The 22,907-nt window shown below is 40.1% G+C and overlaps 1 protein-coding gene across 8 annotated transcripts in view; it reads left to right on the forward strand.

Annotated features, from left to right (window-relative positions):
- ASAP1 (ArfGAP with SH3 domain, ankyrin repeat and PH domain 1) overlaps positions 1-22,907 on the forward strand; it is a 631,037-nt gene that overhangs the window by 177,926 nt on the left and 430,204 nt on the right. For 7 of the 8 annotated variants that reach the window (XM_069081239.1, XM_069081237.1, XM_069081236.1 and 4 more), the window contains one exon: positions 2,319-2,405. The exons of the other annotated variant lie outside the window; for it this stretch is intronic. In XM_069081239.1, the coding sequence (XP_068937340.1) occupies positions 2,347-2,405 (59 nt within the window). In that variant the 5' untranslated portion in view covers positions 2,319-2,346. The remainder of the gene's footprint in view (positions 1-2,318; positions 2,406-22,907) is intronic. 8 annotated transcript variants of the gene reach the window in all.

Below are 22,907 nucleotides of genomic sequence, written 5' to 3' on the forward strand. Positions count from 1 at the left end.
ATGGACTTACTGTGTATAAAGTACTGTGTCTTTGGGAAATATGAGGAAGCGATTCAAAGTCATTTTTTGAGGCTGGATGACCACTTGTTAGACATGTTATACAGGGAATTCATGCTTGGTAAAGGATGTATGACATGGTTTCTTTTTTTTTTTTAAGCAATCGGGTTTAAGTAGCTTGCTCAAGGTTACACAGCCAGTTATTTCTGGGTGTGGTGCTAAGTATCTGAGCCCGGATTTGATCCCCAGGTCATCCTAACACTGGAGCCAATGCTCTTACTCGCTGAGCCACCTGGCTGCCCCTGATATGACATGATTTCTTGAGGTCTCTTCTAACTTGGATGTTCTTCAAGAGATCTCTACCCTCAAAGAGCTTATAATATAGTATAAAAAATAAGAAATACGTACAAATGAGTACAACGCAAAATAAAATATGAAAAGGAAGGAACAGATATATTCCTGTTCTTGACATGCTACATACCTGGGTTTTATCTCACCACTGACTTTGTGACCCTGTGACAGAGGCCAAATCACTTAACTTCCTCAGAGTGGGTTATGAGGCTCACAGAATCACAGAATTTGAGAGTCAAAGAGGACCTTAGCAACCATTAGTGTAGCCCATAAGAAGAATCACAGTTGTAATGTACCAGACAAAGAGTTGCCCATCGTTAGCTTCTAGATGTCCAAATAAGTATACTCACCACCTCTCTAGACAGGCCATTCATCTTTTGGACAGCTCTAATTGTTAGGAAGTTTTGCCTTAAGTCAAAGGTAATTTGGTTTCTTTGACTATCACCCACTCACTTCTAGTTCTGACCTCTGTGGGTAAACAGTTCAACTCTAATCCCTCCTTCAAATCTTAGCCCTTCAAATATTTGAAGATAGCTATCACATCCCCCAGAGTCTTCTCTTCTCTAGGCTAAACATGCCCAGTTTCTTTAGCCAATATACCATAATATGTGTAAAGAGGTTTGTAAACTTTAAAGTACTATGTAAATGTCAGTTATTAATTCTTTGGAGAGGTATAAACAAAGATACATAGGGAGGAGAGATCATTTCTGGTTGAGATTTGATAATGCTTCATGGACATGGTGTGGCATTTGATTTTTAAGATGAGTAGAATTATAACAGATAGAAAAGGGAGACAGGGCATTCCAGGAACTGAGAACTGAGTATACAGAGAGGTAAGCATGCAGGAGAGAACAGAATGTGTGTGAAGAGGGCAAATAGTCCAAGGCTTTCTATCTTATCAGGGGGAAAAAATGGAGGACTAAGGATAGAATGAAGTAAGTAGGCCTTATTCTGTGACCAAGGATCATTAAGATATGATCCAATAACTCAAAAAATAGAACTGGGAAAGGTAGTTTTCTGCCATGTTCTTCCCTTCGCTCATTCGTTGTTATTTTGTTTGTTTTTACTCCTTATCCCCCCAAACGGCCATGCTGAAACCATTTCCTCATGTAATACTTTTCATCTCAGGCTTTCCTAGCTCTGTACAAATAGCCATTAATTAAGCATTGGCATTTATTTGAAAATTAATGAAACTGCATTCTGTGTTACAGAGCTGCTACCCTGGAATATACCTGGTTGTTTTTATAGGTTGGTTTGTGTTATGGGGAAGCACCTGTGCTTTAGCCTGTCCTTGGTGCCTTTGGGTAGCACACACCTGCGGGTGTCTGTTGATGTTGCCAGTATGCTCAGAGACAGGGGTTCTAAACTCAAGTCTGGAAAAGTTAATGACTTGCTAAATGCTACCCAAGGTACAGCTGGAAATAGAACCCAAGAATAACTCCCAAGCTCATGTGAGCTGTGCACGGCTTGCTCCTGGTTAATGCACCAGCTGCAATCTCATAGAATCACAGGACTGAAAGAGACCTTGAAGCTTGGGGTTGAGTTGTCTGTATCAAGCTGGGAAGTCTAGAATCTAATTATTTTGTTTCAGATTCCTTCACAGCTTCTCTGTTATTATTGGAGGATTCCTAGACTAAGAGCTTTGGTTACCAAATTAAAAATGCCACGTGGATTAAGAAAGCTAAAGAACTAACATGGTATAGCAAATAGTAGTGCTGCACTTGGAATCAGGAAGATCTGGATTCTAATTCTGCCTTGAAGATTTACAAACATGGTGACTAAGGGCAAGTCCCTTCTTTTCTCTGTGCCTCAGGTATCTCTTTGGAACTTATCTACTGACGCATATGCAGTTGGATCTGTGTTGGTAGACACATTCCTACACTGCTAAAATCACAGATCGTTCCTGTTGCCTAGAAAGTTTCTTTTACCTGATGACAAGTGACTTTTGTTACTTTTCCCCTCCGATGTAGGTAACTTTCTGATGGTGACGGCTGAGACATGAGATCTTCAGCCTCAAGGCTTTCAAGTTTTTCTTCCAGAGATTCATTATGGAATCGGTAAGCTATAATATGAACATTTTTAGACCCAGAGGTGGTATGGCATGGTCAAAACAATGGACTTGGAATCAGCAGATCTTGCTTCAAGGTCAGGTCAGATTAATTGAGAGTTTGTGACCTTGGTCAAGTCACTTAAATGGGAACCACCATATTTATTATGCCTATTTCCAGAAGAGGGGAAAGTTGTAAGGAAGGGAATGGGTGTGGGGGGGACAGGGAGGGAGTCTATTATGAGGTTTATAATCTCTTTCCTCTCTAACTTACAACGAATTGGTAGGTCTTTCCATTCTGTCCCAATAACATCCATTGCATCTGCCCTCCTCTCCGTTTTTTTGTGGCTTCCTCCTCAGTTTTATACCTTATTGACTCTCACCTTGTCTGTTCTAACAGAATCCTAATTGGTCTTTACTTCCAACCCCTCCATTTCCCAATCCATCTTTCATACAGATGCCAAATTAATATTCCTAAAACCTGAGTCTTGATCCTTGCTTAAGAAGCTTCAGTGGGCCCCTCTCGTCTTTTGGATAAAATACAAACCTCTCAATTTGGCATTTAAAGCTCTTTGCAGTCTGGCTCCAATTTGTTTTTCCAGATTTATTCCCTATTACTCTCCTTTCTAGATTCCTCAGTCTGGTCAAACTCTCATGCAGTATTCTATCTCCTAACTTGTTTGTCCATTGTGTCTGGAGCATTCTCCCTGCCTCACCTTTGCCTGTTATCTTCAAGGCTCAGCTTCATACCATTTCTTGCAGAAAGCCTTTTGTCATCTTTCCTGTTGCTAGAACTCTTCCTATCCCCCTCCCCATATTACTTTGTATTTACAGTCAATCCTTGACTTTCAAGGGTGTAACATTCCTAGAAAACAGTGCAAAAATTAAAAATGTGAGTGTTCATACGTTGAACCTATGGGAAATAGGGGGTTAGGTTCCCATCACCACCAAAAACTGTCATCTTGCTAGAAATTGCTGCAAATACACTTTTCTGTTTACAATTCTTTAAAACAAAACATTAATTCTGACAATATACACTTTTCCTAACACAGTAACCATGAAATAACCCATAAAATGCTGGGAAGGGGAGCAGCAATACTGGACTGGACAGGAAGGGGGAGGGGCAGTGATGTCAGAAGGACCCTGAGGTAAAATAAGGTAAAGGGAGAACCTGCCAATAATCTCCCCTTAGGCTCTGTGGCTAAACTATGCTCAGATGAAAAGCACATGCCCTTGTCTCAGCTGCCCACACGTAGGATGCTTGATTGGCCTCCCTGGTGCCATCGAGAGGGCAGGGGTAACCACTGTCTTATTTACCCACAAACTTAGTCCATTTTCATTTTTTCAGTTTCCTCATTGTGTACTTGAGGGGTTCCTTTAGCATTTTCTGGAGCAGATTCATAAACACTTTTAAGAATACTTTCCTCATTTTTGCAGATATAAACTTGGCATGGCCTCTCGGTTTTTTTCTCTACTCTGCATAGCCATGAATGACATTGCCAATGCAAAAGTGAACATGAGCTTACAAGTAAGATCACTCTGATGCTTGAAGTCACAGAAGTTAAACATGCTAATGTTGAGGTTAGACTGTACTTTGGAGATATTTTGCATTTGTTTTTGTATGAGGATGTTATTTCTCTGTCCTCTTTCACTCCTATTCAGTAGACTAAGTTTTTGGAGGGCAGGGACTATTTTTTGTTTGTTTTGGTCTTGTATTCCCAGTGGCTGGCACAAATGCCTGGTACATAGTTGATAAAGAAATGTATGTTGAACTGAATCGAATTGAATCAGAAGAGAGAACATGTGTGAGGGAATTAGAAAACCATCATGTACTATATAAGAATACATTATTTTTATTTGAAGAACACACATTGTAGGACATTTATAGAAAATCTTGGAGGCAATCCCAAATAAAATATGAAATCTTGTTGTTAACATGAGTGAATAATGACACCTAACGTTTATATAGCCTTTGTATTTTCCAAAGCTCCTTCATATAGATTATCTTGTTTGATCTGTCCCAACAACCCTGTGAGTTAGGTAATTCAGGTACTACATCCCTATTTTATAGATGGGACAACTGAGTCTCAGAAAGGTAATGTGACAGGCAAGGCTATGAATATTTGTGTTTCCATTGCAGATTTTTTAAAAATCACTTTGACATTAATGAAATATGGTATGTCCACAGTGGATGGCCCAAAGAATTGTTCCAAAATCCTTTTCAGAGTTGGAAGTGTTTAAGATAGATAAACAGTGCATGTGTTATGGAAAGAATGAAATAAGCATTTGTGGTTTTTTGTTGATGGGGGTTTTTTTGTTTTGCTTTTTTTGGAGGGGAGAGGGCAGGGCAATTGGGGTTAAGTGACTTGCCCAAGGTCACACAGCTAGTAAGTATGTCAAGTGTCGAAGGTCAGATTTGAACTCAGATCCTCCTGACTCCAGAGCCGGTGCTCAATTCACTGTACCACATAGACACCCTGAAATAAACATTTGTTCATCACCTACTATGTACCAGGCACTGTGGTGTTTTTTACAAATATTATTGAGAATCACAGTAACCCTGGGAGTTAGGTGCCTTATTATCTCCGATTTTATTGTTCAAGAAACTGAAGCAGAGATTAAGTGTCTTGCCCAGGGTGTCACAGCAAATGTCTAAGATTGGATTTGACATCATATCTTTCTACTCTAGGCCTAGCACTTTAGTTTCTGACCCACCTGGCTGCCTCTATTAAGTATTAACTGTGTATCAAGCTTTGTGTTAAGTACTGGGGAATACAAATAACAGCAAGCTGCCCATCCTGCCCTCCAAACATTTACATTCTGTTATGGTAAGATTATGCATAAAGAAGAATTAGGTGGGATTGGGGAATAGAGGTTTTATGTGGGACAAGATAAGCAGAGGCGGGGGGAAGTGGGGGAAGTTCACCTATCAGAGTCTCGGGTGCTTCCTGGTGGAGTATAACGTGTTGATAGCCAGGAGGTGGGATGAAGAACACTGGAGAAGTGGCATAATTTGGAGTTATTGGCCAAGGAATAATGTGGAAGTTTGGATCAAAATCTAGGATTTATGTTGTACTTGACCTCACACTAACAAATCCCCACACCTACCATCCCACAGGGCAACAACATGTCCTCCATTTGCCACTCTTTGTGTGAAGGAAGCTAGATTCTCTTCATTCTATAAAAAAAAACCAACAACAATAACAACAACAAAAAACCAACCAAACAAAAAATCCCATCTGTAAGTCTTGATTCTACCATGTATTTTTTAAAAAATCACAGAAACAATAACATGCGGTTTATGTTTTAAAGTATATAAAATGCTTTTCTCACAACAGCTATCTGAGTGTAGATAGTACAGGTATTTTGTTCTCATTTCACAGTTAGGGAAACTGAGTCTTAGACTTACCCATGGTAGCATAGCTAGTAAGTGATAGATCTGGAAATCAAATTCACATCCTGTGATTCCCAACCTCATTTTTTTCTTTTGGTAAATCATTTTACTTCTCTGGGACTTGGTTTCCCCATCTGTAAAAAGGAGTTGGACTAGACATCTCTAAGGTCCCATCCAGTTCTAAAGTTCTCTACTTTTATTTCTCTCTCAAGGTTTGTTACCCCAGCCCCCATTTTACAGCTCACAACATTAGCCAGGCCATGTTTTAAACCTACTTAGCTAAGAGAAGGAGCTGTTAATATCTCTGGGGAGTGGGTAGAGCTATTTCATAGAAATATAAATATACTCATTTAACTTTGAAAATACACACCACTCCAGGGCTGTCTGCAAGACATCTGTAGCACTTCTGGGACAAGCCTGGATTTTGAAGATGTGGGGCTTATTCCTTCCACTTCTGCACAATGAATGGACTCCAGAAGCCCACAGCTGCTTCAGGGTGCCCTTGTTTACCTGATATGGGTCATGTGGGTGTCCCAGTGCCATTGTCTAAAAAGCCTGTCTTTTTTAGGAGTAGTGGTAATAATGATAACAATTATGTTAGTGTGCTTTCCAGTTCAAGAGACCTTTCCCGTGGATTGCTTCACTGTGTCCTTATAACAGCTCTGTGAGGTAGGTGGCTTCAGAGAGGTCAAGGATTTGGATATGGTTGCACAGTTGCAGAGTTGGCACCAAAATTCATGTTTCCTAACACTGAAGCCAATCTTCCTTCCTCCATAAGATATAGAACAATTTCTTTAGAGGTAGCTAGGTGGGTCAGTGACCAGAGTACTGGTCACTGGAGTACTGGAGTCAGGAAGCCAGTCTGGCATCAGATACTTACTAGCTGTGTGACACTAGAAAGTCTGCCTCAGTTTCCTCACCTATAAAATAACATCTGCCTCCCAGGGTTGTTATGAATCTCAAATGAGATAATATTTATAAAACACAGCACAGTGCCTGGCACAATTTTGGGGGGGGGTTTTGGTCAATTACTCATGTCTGACTCTGTCTGACCCCATTTGGAGTTTTCTTGCAAAGATACTGAAGTGGTTTGCCATTTCTTTCTCTAGTTCATTTTCCAGATGAGGAAACTGAGACAAAGAGGAGTAAGTGACTTGCCCAGGGTCACACAGCTAGTAAGTATTTGAGGCCAGATTTGAACTCGGGTCTTTCTGATTCTAGGACTGGCAATTAATAGATGTTTATTTTTCCTACCCACCCCTTCCCTATATCAGGAAATTCCCTTTGTCAACATAGATAGGAAAGAAGGCCTAGGATTTAGTAGAGAAGTCCTAGGACAGAGCAGGACATGTGGGTAATTCTCCATATTCATTGGCTTTTGGTCTACCTACCTGTTCAGTTGTTTTCAGTTGTGTCTGACTCTTTGTGACTTTCTTGGCAAAGATACCAGAGTGGTTTGCCATTTCTTCTCCATCTCATTTTACAGATGAAGAAACTGAGACAAACAGGGTTAAGTGATTTGCTCAGGGTCACCCAGCTAGGAAAGTGTCTAAGGCCAGACTTGAACTCGGGAAGATGAGGCTTCCTGACTCTGGACCCAGCACTCTGTCCACTCTATCACCTAGCTTCTTGGGTCACCCTACTTGCTTAGGGTCACACAGTTAGTAAGTGTCTGAGACTGGATTTGAACTCATTTCTTCCTGACTACAGATCCAGCACTCCTTCCATTATGCCACCTTACCTGCCTTATACCTTCTTGTACTGCCTATTTATTAGGAAAAGAAATAAATTCTAGTTTTCGTGAATATAATAAATAAGATAAAGTAATTAATTTTAATATAATATAACTTTTACCAAACAGTCTCCATACCCCTTGAACATCCTCTCATGAGCTTCCCAAGGCAGGAACCTCTATCCTGAGGAGTTACCTGAGGCATATAGAATAGAGACTCGATGTCTTGTCCAGGGTCACACAGGCATCAGTGGAAAGAGTCGAACCCCCAGGACTTCCTGGGTTCCAAGCCTGGCTTGCTAGTCACTGCATGGCATCTATAGGATATAATTATTCCTTCATCATACCACCTCTACAAAGCTGCAACACTGGTGTTGTCAGGTGACATTTAGACCTCAGGGAATACAGGGTTTCCAGAGAGTTAAGGTCAATTTGGACAATTTCTCCAATTCCTGGTTTATGCAGAAATTGCAGCAATTAAATGCACCCCCTTGGATGGTTCCTCAGGAGTCTACAACAGTGTGATCATATATGTAAGCTAGAACTTTGGGGCCTCCAGTGGTGAGTTTAGTTCAATTCAATAAATATTTTTTTGACCACTCATTATGTGTAGAGAACTGTGACATAGGGGGAAGAAGAGCATTGGACCTGCAGTTAGGAAGAAATGAATTCAGAGCCCCTACATAACCCTTATTGTTCTGACTGTGTGACTCTGTCAAGTCGTTAATTTTCGTGAATCTCAGGCAACTATCTGTGACTGAAAATCATAGTTAGGTTGTGAGGGGGTTCCCACCCTGATATAATTTATTCGGATGTACTGACATGTTCAACATGATATTGGAGGAAATATGTGTATTGGTAGAGGGAGTGATGCTGGGTGTTTTTTTTGGGGGGGTGGGTGGAGAATGAATAGCATTTTCCTTTTCTTCAAGGATTGGAGTCTTGAAATTCAAATGACTGGGATTAAAGCTAATTTATTTTTAAAGGTTACAGACTCAAAAGACAATTGTTTTAAACCTACTTAGCCAAGAGATGGGTTTGTTTGATCTAATATGCTTAGGCTTTCAAGCTATTTAGAATACCCTGATGACTTAAAATTTGGTCCTCCCTTTGAGAAATGGATGCTTATTCATTTTGGAGATGACACTTGCTCTTTCTAGGTGTCAGATTTCATAAAATCAGAAACTGTTTGCCCTAAAAGGGGCCCTTGAGTCCTCACATGCTCTAGTGAAAGGCTGCTTAACCTGTGGGCTATATTTTTAGGGAGTCCGTGAACTTGGATGAGCAAAAAGTAAACATCTTTATTTATTTATTTATTTATTTATTCATTCATTCATTCATTCATTCATTCATTTATTTATTTATTTATTTATTTATTTATTTATTTATTTATTTATTTATTTATTTATTTTTTAAGCAATCGGGGTTAAGTAACTTGCTCAAGGTTACACAGCCAGTTATTTCTGGGTGTGGTGCTAAGTATCTGAGCCCAGATTTGATCCCCAGGTCATCCCGACACTGGAGCCTGTGCTCTTACTTGCTGAGCCACCTGGCTACCCCTAACATCTTTATTTTTACTAACCTCTAGAAGAAATGTAACATTTTCTTCATGAGCTATTATTTTGAGAAGGGCACATAGGCTTCCCCAGATGGTCAAAAGGGTCCCTGATTATCAGGGACAAAAAGTTAAGAATTCTTGATCTAGTGGGAAAAGTCCTGGATTTGTCATTAGAAAACCTGAGTTTGACTTCTGGCTTTGCTACTTATTAGCTGTGTGACCTTGAGCAGTTGGCTTTATCTCCCTGAGCCTCAGTTTCTTCATTTGTAAAAACAGGAAGGATAATGAAACTTATACTGCCTATGCCACAGGGAAAGTGCTGTACAACCTGCAAAACATTGTAAATGCAAACAATTATTGAGACTAGGGATTAGACCTGTAATTTCATTGGTTATATGGAATTTTAGGTGAGAAAATTTCTACTGATGCATGTTGAGACCCCCTCCAGTAAAGGCCCTCACTACTGTCTGCCTGATATACTGCCATAACTTATTAACTGGTCTTCCTATTTCTGCTCTCTCTCTTGGGTTCAGCAGAATGTTCTGCACTCAGTTGGCATTTAATAAGTGTTTGTTGAATTGAACATATCGAGATATTGGGGAAGAGAATGTTTTAGGTATAAGAAATATCTTAATCAACAAAAAACAACAAACATTTACTGTGTACCTATGTGCCAGGCACTCTGCTGGATACTGGGAATACCTTCCCCCCCCTCCCACGCAGCCCCTGCAAAATAATACTATCTGCCCTCAAGGAACTTGCATTCTGCTAGGGAGGTTACAACATGTACATAGATACAAGTGTTATTATACCAGATAGAATGTGATAGGGCAAAGGAAGTCTCCAAAGTATTCCAGGAAAAATTGAGAAGGGACAGAATATTTTTGTCTAGGGAAATCAGGGAAGATTCCTTGAAGGAAGAAAAAAGATTCTGCAAGGCAGAAATGGGCAATACATTCCTGACTTGAGAGACAAATAGCCTCTTTGAAAACAAAGAGACAGGAGGCAGTCTATCAAATTTGGAAAACCACTGGTAGTACAGGTTTGGATGGAGTTTGTCAAGGTAATAAATATGACTTAAGGCTGCAAAAGTAGGTTGAAGCCAGATTGTGGAAAGACTTAAATACCAGGTAAGGAATCTGTATTTTACCCCTGAGTCAGTAGGTTTTCTCCACAGGTTTTGGGGGCAGGAGAGTGGCATGAGCAGATCTGTGTCTTAGGGAGATTTTGGGGGGAGCAGCTTTGTGAAGGACACCCCTGAGTCAGTAGGTTTTCTCCACAGGTTTTGGGGGCAGGAGAGTGGCATGAGCAGATCTGTGTCTTAGGGAGATTTTTTGGGGAGCAGCTTTGTGAAGGACAGAGTGGAATGGGGAGAGATTGGAGACATGGAGACCACGTAAGGAGGATAGCTCAGGTGAGTGATGAAGTAGGCCTCGATCAAGCAGTGACTTAGTGTGTGGAGAGGCACTGTATACCATGAGAAAGCTAAGTGTTAACTGAAATGGTTCTCATTTACATATGATGAGGGATCCTGCATCAGAATGCGTTTGCTTAAAGGCACAGACTATTGTTGTCTTTCTTTGTATCCTTGCCTTTTAGCACAGTGCCTGGCATGATGGTGGGTGCTTAATAAATGCTTTTTGTTCATTTCTTTTATTGATTGATTGATTGAGAGACAGATCTTGAAATTGAGCAGCTTCCTTTTCTGACCTGTTCACTATGCATAAGACCATAACCCTTTTCTATCAAGTGGATGAGAGAATAGCTTTCCCAAAGTCAAGAGAGAGGTAATGCAATCATACTACTAGCTGTCAGCCTCAATTGTATTTCCCTGAACTCAACTGATGTCTCCCTTTGGCTTTCCTGGAGGGCAGCAAGGCTCCTGCCAGACTTGCCCATGTGCAGGAAATGTGTTCACCAAGCTGGACACAGCAGCACTGACCCGGCAGCTTCCATCTGCGCATTTAACATCATTCAAAAGGCCTGGGGAAAGAGCTTAGCCTCTTGAAAAATGGTGTTATTAAAAAGCCAATATTCTAAGCCATGATGCATGCAAATGCAGTTGTTTTAACCTTTCAAAAATAGCGGAAGCCTATTATAACCCATGTTATTACATGGATTCAGATATGTCACTGTAAAATCATGCCTCGCTTTCCATCAAGGGCTCCATCATCCTCCCAGTCACTCAGGCTTGCAAGCTCAGATTTATCTTTGACTCCTCCTTCCCCAGACTCCTCATATCTAATCAGTCATCCAGTCCTATGGGTTATATCATCGCTATTTCTCCCATATCTGGTCTGTAGTTTCCATTTCAATTGCCACCCTCCTATTTCTTCATTCTGGAATCTACATGATATTCTGTTTACCACTGCTGGATTAATCTTGCTGAAATAGCACTCCCTTGCTCATAAACCATCAACGCCACCTCATTGGTATTATTTCATAACTTGTATTTTCTGTTATCTTTGCCTGTGTACAAATTCCTCACTATGGCATTAAAAACATAGCATAATGTTGTAGAAAAGTCCTCAAAGGGGGCGACTAGGTGGTGCAGTGAATAGAGCACCAGCTCTGGAGTCAGGAGGATCTGGGTTCGGATCTGGCCTCAGACACTTAACACAAAAACTAGCCATGTGACCTTGGGCAAGTCACTTAACCCCAATTGCCCTCCCAAAAGCAAAAAAAAAAAAAACAGAAAAGAAAGGTCATCACAGAATTAGAAGGCTTGAGTTCTATTCCTAGAGCAAGTCCAGTTGGCGTGGCCACTGATCAGCCATGTAACTTTGGGACAGGCCCTGAACATCACTGGTTTCCTCATCTGTAAAATGGGGATAATGATAACTACCCTGTAACTCATAGGCTTGTTGTGAGACTCCAGTGAAATGTGTAAATGAAAGTACTTGGACACTTGTAAAGAGCTGTAACAATGTATGATATTATTATCAGGGAGATTGTTATTAAAGTCTTCCTCTTAAGTTAGCAGTTTGGTTCTGATCTACCTTTTTAGCTCCAAATAGTCTTGTAAATGTAAAGTGGTCTACTACCTTTTCTAGTAACATACATAAGATTTTCTCTTTCTTTTATGCTCTTCCATTTCCCATGTCCTATACTTGTGATGCCCTCCCTGCATGTTGCCTCATGTAAAAATCATGCTTGTCTTTTAAGACCCACTTTAAACACTTTCCTCCTCTTAAGTCTTCCCCATCTGTTCAAGGTGGTGCTACTGTACACAGGAGCACTGCACCTGCAGTCAGGAAGACTTAATTTTCTTGTGTTCAAATATGGCCTCAAACAGTTACGAGCTGTGTGACCCTGGGCAAGTCACTCCACCCTGTTTTCTTCAGCTCTTCATCTGTAAAAAGAGCTGGAAAAGGAAATGACAAACCACACTGTCATCTTTGCCAAGAAAACCAAATTGGGTCATATAAAGAGTTGAATAGCATTGAAAAACGACTGGACAACCATTCAATAAATATTTATCAAAGGGCATAATTGTGTGTGCTAGGCACTGGGGACACTTAGACAAAAACTAAATATCTCCTACCTTCAAGGAACTTAAATTCTACTGGGGAGGGAAAAACAACATGTATACAGATAAGAAAATGTAAAATACATAGCAAGTTCTTTTTGAAGGTAGGCTTCTAACATTTGGGAAAATCAGGAAAGACCTTTGGTAGGAGATGACTCTTGAACTGTGTCTGGAGCAGAGCTAAAGCTTTTAAGAGGGAGAGGTGAGGGGAGATGTGCATTACAGGCCAAGGGCTTAAAGACTTTCAGACAGGAGATGCATTGTTGTGTGTGGAGAACAGCAGGTAGGGCCGGCACAGGCAAAGTGAAGAGGAGTGCACGGGGGAAAATAATGAGAGTTCAGTCTGGAAGCATAGTCCAGAGCCAGATTTTGAAGGGTTTTAAAGGCCAAACAGAAGACCTTGTATTGTTGTTGTTTTTTTTTTCCCAGAGGCAATCGAGAGTCACTGATGCTTTTTGAGCAGGGGAATAATGTGGACGGACCTGTGCTTTAATACTGTCAATTTGGCAGCTGAGTAAGGCTGAATTGGGGGAGGAAAAGGCTGTATTTAGGGAGTGCAATTAAGAGGCCGTGGTAATAGTACAGGCAAGAGGTAATGGAGATCTGAGTTAGGGATATGAGTGAGTGAATGGAAGAGGATGGATTAGAGAGATGTTGTTGAGATAGAATGGGTGACTTGAGTGGTTGTGTGAGATGAGTAAGAGACAAAAATAACAAAATAAATAAAATATAATACTGCATAAATAAGGGACAGAACATGTATACAGATAGTATATACAGCATGATGTTATAGTAATAAGTAGTAGTATAATATGGGAATGGAGGAGATCTAAAGGGCTCTGGGAGAATTGGAGAGGAATTCTCTGAGAAGAACTGAAGGTGACTTCAACATTACAGACAGGAGGGACTGCAGGAATGATGGTGTCCTTGCCACCATTAGGAATTTAGAAGAGCTAGTTTTAAGGGTTACTGAGTTAATGAGTTCTTTTTAAGACATATTAAATTTGGGGAAATCCAGGGTGTCCAGTCCATCCAGATGGGGTGATACATCTGGATGGAGTGAACCTGAAAGGAAGAAAAGATACCCAGTAGAGGGAGGATTTGAAGGGTCTGTGAAGATCAAGAAACACACTTAATCCGTCTACTATCCCAGTGTATTCCATGGAGCATGAGAGAAAGTACTTCTAGGCCTGGAAAAGGTGGAGTAGGGAGTTAGATTCTTTGGATTCCAAGGAGATGGAAGAAGGATAAGAGGAAGATGTTTTATAGGACAGGCTGTTTGTTAACAACAGAGTGGCGTGACACAGGTCACAATGGAAGGAAAGATGGTAGAGTGGGATAGGAACTTAGAAGGGAACAGGTTATTTAGATAAGCATGAGAGCACAGAACTAGGCTAAGCAGTCTTCCACCTTAAACTTGAGAGATTTTAAATGGAGGAGGTTTTCTACCAGCTGGACAATAAGTTGTCATGATACCCTTCTAAGTATGGATGGTAGCTAAGCATTAGGTAACAGCTCAGATTTGAAATGAATGTCATTTCCTGAGCAAGAGGCAGAAGGGCTAAGGGAATGCTGCCAAGGCAGCAGCTGAGCAGATGACAAGAGACCTGTATTGTTTGGGCAAGAGGCCTGGTCTTGGTCCTGGCCTGGTGGCCAGATGGCTGAGTTGAAAGAGGCCTATATCTAGGCCCCTGATGGTTGTAAGAGGCTGAGTTGTGGTTGATTTCCTTACCCTCCAAACATCTGTGAGGTCCCAGGGCCTACCACAATACCAATTTTTTTTTCTCTCTTTTAGTCGGAACTGGCTCTGGTCCTGGTTGAGACTGGTCCATGTTAAGTGCATGAAAAGGCATACACAGAGTGGTTGGCCTGGTGGTCAGGTAGCTTGTTGGCTAGGGGCAGGGGGTTTAAGGGCAGATAATATAATCTACAAGACTGACAGTTATCAGTACAGTGTTTATATTACCTCCACCTTGATGTCTGGAAGGGCAAACCGCAGTTCTTTTCTCATCATCCACTTGATGGAGACAATAGATCTATGTTAACTATGCCATGGTCTTGGTTGGGCCTGGCCCACGAGAAGTGATCTCTCCCTCCTCTGAAGTAGATTAATCTTTATAATTGTCTATATTACCAACAATCTACTCAAACTCAGCCCAGTGAGCTGAATCAGATTAAAATGTAATTGGGATGTATTTAACAAAATAAATAAAAATATAATACTGCATAAATAATGGTAATTTGTTTTCTTAGTCAGCATGTAGCCCACTGGGATGTTTCTATTTGAATTTGATGCCACTGGTTTATAACCACACCCTTGTCACTCATCATATATTGGCCTTTGATTGAAGTTATGTTTTCATATGGATGACTTACCCTTTTCTAACTGGCTTCTAAGCTTGTGGAAGTTGTGGATTGTCCTTAGTTTTCTGTATCTCTCACAGTGCCTCTTAAAAGGTTTTGCATGTAGTAGGTGATTGGTAATATTTGTTTCTTTGTCATCTTGTTTTTCTCCATAAATCTGCCCCTCTTTGAGGTGTCAGTGTCTCTGTTACTGTCAGTAGCACTCCTTTCACCCAGTCTTCCATATTTGCAACCTTGGTGCTGTCTCTGATTTTTCATCTACCCTGACCTCTCACACCTAGTCAGTAATTAAGTCTGTTCTATCCACCCTCCCCCAACATGAAGCCATTACTCTCTGTTCCTACTGACAACAGCCTAGTACCACCTCTGTGAATCATTACAAAAATCCCCCAATAGGTTTTTCTATCACCACTTCCCCCTCTCTCTAAAGTCCAGCCCCTCATTCCTGAATAAAAGTTGCACTTTAACATCCACTCCTTTGCTCATGCTGCTCCCTGTGTGGCAATTTCCATCCTTTAAAGCTCAGCTCAGGTAGCACCTCCATCGTAAAGTTTTTCCTGAAGTTCCAGGTCGCTAATGGCCTTTTCCATAGCACTTTGCACTTATTTAATGAATTTATATAATGTTGCTTGTTAAAGTTATCCAGGTCTGGATCTTATCCCTTTACTAGATTATAAGCTTTGCAAAGTCAGAAACCTTATCATACCTAAATCTTCTATCTCCCTCAGCCATTTTTAGTTCAATACTCTTTACCTAGTAAGTGCTTTATACTGTACAGTTTTTAAAATGTGTATTGTATTTCCCCTGTATTCCTAAATCTAGAAAAACACTCAACATGACATAATGGGAGGAATCAGGAGACCTACTGACTTCAGTTTCTGTATCATAAAAGAAACCCATTGTACCTTTGCAGGTAGATTTTAAAAATCTTCAGCCCTGTCTGCCTCTCCCTTTCTCCATGTTATCAGACTTTCCCATCCTTCCCAGTATCATAAAGATGAAAGCCCTTTGATTTTTAGAGAGCCTCTATAACCTAAATATAGAACTCTGGGCTCATGGGCTGTATTGTCCATTTTTATTGAACTTTAACCTGATCACAGCATTTCCTGTAGACCCTGGGCCTACAGACCAGACAGATGAATTTTATTGTCCTGCACAAAGAAGAAAGAGACTAGCATGTTATGCAGTGGCACACAAAATACCATGGAATTGGTTCATGCTTCTAAATCTTGCCATAGCTATGATTCTGGAAGAACAGCAAAAGGTTTAAATGGAAGAAATTTCTCTTGTATTGTCTATTTTGAGTTGTTGTCTGTAAAATGGGGGGAATAGCTTATCTATCTCTATGAGTTGCTGTGTAGAATGACCAATAAGACTGTTGAAAAGCACTGTGTAAAACACCAGTTTCTATCTGGTCACTTTCAAATAATAACAGTTCGTTTGGGTTGGTAACTCTAGGAAGAATCTTTTTCATTAATATGAGTTTGTTTCTCTAATCTATTTTTTTCTTTTTTTTGCTTTTTGGAGGGCAATTGGGGTTAAGTGACTTGCCCAAGGTCACACGGCTGTGTGTGTGTGTGTGTGTGTGTGTGTGTGTTAAGTGTCTGAGGCCAAATTTGAACTCAGGTCCTCCTGACTCCAGGGCTGGTGCTCTATTCACTGTGCCACCTAGCTGCCCCTCTAATCTAATTTTTGATAAATCACAGAGTTGGAAAATACCTCAGAGATCATCTAGACCAACCCATAAATGAACAGGAATGCCTCACTAGTAATCTCTGGAAAGTCGGTCAATCAGGCAGGTAATAGGTATTTACACTGTGACTTGATAGAGTGCTGGGCCAAGAGTCAGGATGCCCTGAATTCAAATCCAGCCTCAGACACTTAATAGCTATGTGACTCTGGGCAAGTCAATTCACCCTGTTTGCCTCAGTCTTCCTATCTGTAAAATGAGCTGAAGAAGGAAATGTCAAACCATTCCAGTATCTTTGCCAAGAAAGTCCCAAATGGGGGCACAAATAGTTAAACGTGACTGAAACGATGGAACAGCAACAACAGCAAGACACTGTATTACATGGTTGGGATTCAAAGAAAGAAAGGCAAAAATAGTTCTTCCCCTTAAGGAACTTCTATTCTATTGGAAGAGACACCTGTAAATAACATAGAGGGTATAGAAATAGTAGATGAAGGTAATCTGAAAGGGGAAGACATTAGCAGCTGGGGGGACTAGGGAAGGTCTGCAGAACAGCTGGTCATCTAGTGTCTGCTTTAAGACCTCTAGGGATGGGAGGGAAGGGGAACGAGGGTTTGCTGAGTGCCTCCTAAGTGCCAGGCAATGTGCTTTAAAATATCTCATTTGATCTCTACCACAACCCTGGGAGGTAGATTCTATTCTTATTCTCATTTTACAGAGGAAGAAACTGAGAGAGGCAGAGAGATTAAGTGATTTGCCAGAGTTATACAGCTAGTAAGTGCCCGAAATCAGATTTGAACCCAGGTCATCCTGACTCCAGGCCTAATGCTCTCCACTAGGCCACCAAGATGCCTATAATGGGTCATAGGGTACTTACTGCCTTCCAAGGAAGCCAATTCTACTCCTTGACACTTCTAATCATGAAATAATTCTTTTTTATCCCAAGATAAACTCTGCTTCAATGCAGCCTCCACCTTCAGACCTTCTGGGGCCATATTGAGAAGCTTATTTGCATGATGTTACTCCCAAACTGTCATTTTATGGTTCCATATGTCTCTAACAGCGTATGGTTTGGGGAAGACACTGCATCCTCACAGAGGGTGGTGAAATTCACCCCTCACTCACCTACCACATCCTTGCATTAGGGCATACATCCAGCATCCCCAGACCCAGCCAGACCCTCCATTCTGAGGACTCTCTTCCCCCTTCCCTTTGTGCTGGGTATGTAGCTGGCAGATAGACTCTGAGTGCATCTGTGGAGGCTGTTTTCATCATTGATCACATAAATCTGTCCTCTAACATACAAGAAGCTTTTAGAGCACACCAAGAGAACATGATGAATTTTCGTTTTTATAATCAATATGTGGTATACATTTACATTAAATCAACAGATTTATCAAGGAGCCACCTGCCCAGTGATACAGAAGCATAGCACCCAAATGGCACTTTGTATATTGTGAGATCTTTCACAGTGGTCTTACCAGCCATTCCATACAACTCTACTGGTGATGTAGGTATAAGCAAGCTCTTGGCAAAGAAATGAAAAAAAATCTTTTTCAGCTATCCAGAGAACATCTCTGCAAAGATGTGTGGTATAAAACAGCATGGAGGGAATTTGGAGTCAGAGAACCTAGGTTCAAATTCACTTTTGTTTGTTTGTTTGTTTTTGTTTTTTTGCCTTTTTTTTTCTTTTGGAGGGGGGAAGGTAGGGCAGTTGGGGTTAAGTGACTTGCCCAAGGTCACACAGCTATTTTTTGTGTTAAGTATCTGAGACCAGATTTGAATTCAGGTCCTCCTGACTCCAGGGCCAGTGCTCTTGTGCCACCTTGCCTCCCCAAATCCACTCTTGTTGCTTATTACTTATGTGACTCTAGGAAAATCACTTCACCTTTCTGGGCCTCAGTTTTCTTGACTGTAAAATGGAGACCAAATGATCTCTGAGGTTGGTTCTAGTTCTAAATTTGTGATCCTGTGAGGTAGCCTAAGCTCACTGGCAAAGATATGGTTAGAAGATGTTAAGGAACAAACTGGTCTTGAGGTCTCAAGGTCCCTGCAGGAAACTAAAGGGATGAGGCAGCTAGGTGGCACAGTGGATAGAGCACTGGCCCTGAAGTCAGGAGGATCTAAGTTCAAATCCAGCCTCATGTACTTGTTGTATGACCCTAGGCAAGTCACTTAACCCTGATTTGCCTCCCCCTCTATGCCCCAAAAAGGAAAGAAATCAAGGGATGGTTGGGATGAGAAGGCAGATAACTAAGAGGGCTCTTGAACATACACACATACACACACAAATATCACAGCTTAAAAGTAGAATTTTCCATTTATAAAAGTTCCTTTTGAAAAATGCATATATCAGAGTTCTTAAGGCTTTCATAGCTGTTTATTTTTACATCATTATTCTTACGGTATAAGTTGTTCTGCTTACTCTTACTCTCCATCAGTTTATATGATTTTTCATAGGTTTCTTTGAAACCATCCATTTCATCACTTTTTTTTGATAACTTAGTCATCATTACATTTATATGCTATATACTAATCAGCCATTGCTTAGTGGACTACTTTGTTCTTTGCCATCACAAAAAGAACTGTTATAAGTATTTTTGTGCATATTTTTTTGGGGGGGGATATAACTCTAGTAGTAGGATCACTAGGTCAAAGGGTATGCACAGTTAAATCACTTTTTTTGGCATTCTTACAGATTTCTTTCCACAATTGCTGTATCAATTCACAGCTCTACCAGCATTACATCAGTGTGCCTGTTTTCCCACATCCCCTCCACTATTGTAATTTTACTTTTTTTGATAACTTTGCTGATCTGATGGATGTGAAGTACAAAGAATTGAAGATAAAGAAAGGACACACCTTTTGATAGAGAGGCAATGGACTAAATATACAGAATAAGACACATTTTTGGATGTGACCAGTAAGGGAATTTGGTTTCTTGACTGCATATTTGTTACAGTGGTCCATCCTTCCCCAATAGTGGGGGTGAAAGAAGTAGAAGCGAGAGAAAAATAAATACTTGTTGGCAGGTATCTCAGAGAAAGATCATATCCTAAACTTTAATCAGTAAACACAGTACAGATTATAAATTCTTTGAAGGCAGGGGGTTTAGTGTTTCACTTTTTTATAGTTTCCTCAGCACCTTGAAGTATTCCTTGCTAAAGTCTTGGTTAATCATGAAATAAGTCAAGTATATTCAAGTAAATGGATAAGTACATGTGTCCAACTATATACACAATTCAAGTGCTACTTCCTGCTGGAAGCCTTTCCTGAGTTTCCAGATTGTGAATGCTAATATTACTTTGCTTTAACTTTTTGGTTAAACTCATTATGTGTATACTAAGAACACAAGTTACTTGGGAGTAGGTACTGTTTTATTTTTTGTCAATGTATTCTCAGTACCTAGCACATTGCTAGTAGTCACTTAATAACTGTTTGTTGAACTGAATTGAATTGCCTAGATCACAGCAAGTCATATTTCCCTATGTAATTCTTCTGCATACATCTGGTGATGTGCTGAGTGAAGAACAAGTCATAGTGAATCAACAGTATTCTTCTCATTTGTAGAATGGATAGTTTATCTCAAAAGCTCAAAGTCCCCTAGTAAGTGTCAATAACATTCCATGGGTATCCCTAATGGATAGGAAATCTTTCTGAAGGAGTGGGGAGAGGATTGGGGAAAGGAAGAATAAGGAAAAATTTGGTCATTCCCTGCTATTTTAAAACTGCCTGTCTCCAAAATGATTGAAACAAATGCTTCTGTTTTTGGAAAGAGATTTAACAGCTGGACTGAATTCAAGACTTGGGCTGATTAAGGATAAACTATGATACACAAAAATTCTAGGGTGGAAATGACATCAAGAACAAATAAGTACATTCTCCTGCCTCCAGATTCCTAAACCATCCATGAAAGATGAGAGCATTACAGTTTTTCAAACACATTAGGATCATGATTCCTCAGCTACCTTTAGTACCCTTTTCAGGATTTAAAAATGCCCCTTTTAAAAAAGCAATTATTGATTTCAGCTTTCTCTTGTTAAAGTTTAAATTCTCCTTTGTTTCCATCTACTGTGGAGAGAGAAGAATATTCACCCTTCCCCTGGTGAAGGAAAGGACTTTGGAGCTTTAACCTGTTCATTTTACACATGATGAATCTAACAACTTGCTTAAGAATTCACAGCTAATAAGTGTCAGGATTTGAACCCAGGTGTTCAGTCTTCAAAAGCAGTGCTATTACCATTACACCAAAATACTTTAAGAGAAAATTATTATATTACATTTTATTTTAAAATTATAATAGTAAATATTAATATTAAAATTATTTTAAAACTAATAACAATAACAATAATTCACATTTCCAAAGAGCTTTGTGACTTACAAAAGCGCTTTCCTGAGAGCAGCCCTCAGAAGCAGGAAATATATGCTCACTTTATAGATGAAATAACTGAGGCTCAGAAATGTTAAGTGACTTGTGTGGGATTGCCCAGTCGGTGAATGGCAAAACCAGGACTTCTATTCTCCGGTCTTTCTCACTCCCAGTTCAGTGCTATGACCACATTCAGGAAAAGTTCCATATCCTTAAATAACTTTTCCCTTTCCAGTTTCTTTTGGCAACAATGATATATATTCCATTCATTTCAGTTCAACAAACATGAATTCACAAACTTGATCATTTCCACTCTCCAGATCACATCCATGATTATAGTTCACCCTGTGCAGACCTCATAAACCTTTCAAACACCCACAGCAATTGTTCATTAGAAAGCTTTCCTTCACATTGTTTGCTTCTCCTACAAATCCAGGACAAATACTCACAAACCCAGTCCTTCTATTTGAAAAATATTACCCCTTGATACTACAGTTAATTTCTGGTCCTGTAATAGCAGTAAGTTAATACTTATTATTTTTCACCTTCCTGAGAATCCTCTATTTTCCACTAGCCTTCTCTATTCAGACTATGTCTCAACTTCTCCCACTTTCAGCTATTTGCCAGAATTCTTCTTTTTCCAGCTGTATTATATATCTAGATTTGCTGGGGTTGGTTGGGGGGGGGGGCAGGGAGCATAGTCATGTGGTACAAAGAAGATAATAGGTTAGTGAAACTCCTCTCCTGGAGAATATCTTGACATAATCTAACTATGTGAAGCTTGATGATGCTCTCTCTTTAGAGATATCCTGAAGTAGTGGAAAGAACTTTGGACTTTGAGTCAAGAAGACCTAAGTTCAAATCCAGCCTCAGATACTTACTTGCTGTGGGATCCTGAGCAAGTCATTTCACATCCCTTAGTCTCAATTTTCTCATCAAGAAAAATAAAATGTCAATATTCCTATAGTGTTCAGAGTACTTTACATGTGTTATTTCCATTTGAGCCTCACAATAACTGAGGAAGTAAGTGCCATTATTACCCCTATTTTATATATGTGGAAACTAAGGCTCAGAAATATGAAGCCTCTTGTGTAGATTCCTTTTAAAAAAAATTTTTTTTTGCTTTTTTGGAGGGGGGAAAGCAGGGCAATTGCAGTTAAGTGACTTGCCCAAAGTCACACAGCTAGTTAAGTGATAAGTGTCAGAGGTCAGATTTGAACTCGGGTCCTCCTGACTCCAGGGCTGGTGCTCTACTTACTATACCACCTAGCCACCCCGTAGATTCCTATTCCTAGTAAATGTCAGAGGTGAGATATGAGCTCATGTTTTACTGACTCTAAGCCCATTAGCTAGAAAACCACCTATTTCTGGCAATTGGGAATGTGAATATCACCTTCCTCACAGGGTTATGGTAAGGATCAAGTGTGATAATGTTTAGTTATATAAATATGAGTCATTGTTCTTTGTAAATATTTATTTGCTATATAATACAGTGGATTGAATCAATCAATCAACCAACCAGCAAGTATTTATTTAGCTCCTACTATATGCCAGACAATGTATAAAGGACTGGGGATGAAAAGACAAAATGAGTTGACTGGACCAGGTAAGGGAGCTGGTAGAGGGATGGGAAATGGTTTGTAAAAACTGGAGAGCCAGATTGGCAAGAGGTAGGAAATAGGGGATATATAGTAGTTTTAATTCATTTTTCCCATCTAGTATTGTTCCAGGCATAACACTATCATCATTCATTTATGAGGGTCAACCAACCCATAAGCATTGAGCATCTATTCTGTACATGTGTCTGTTCTGGGTTCTTAAAGATTTATGACATATGGAGCCAGCCCTCATAGGAACTTACACTGTGATTATTTAG

This window comes from Petaurus breviceps, unplaced genomic scaffold, assembly GCF_028583685.1.
Source record: "Petaurus breviceps papuanus isolate PSGF00001 unplaced genomic scaffold, PetGlider_PUasm1.0 98, whole genome shotgun sequence".
NCBI classification, from domain to species: domain Eukaryota; kingdom Metazoa; phylum Chordata; class Mammalia; order Diprotodontia; family Petauridae; genus Petaurus; species Petaurus breviceps.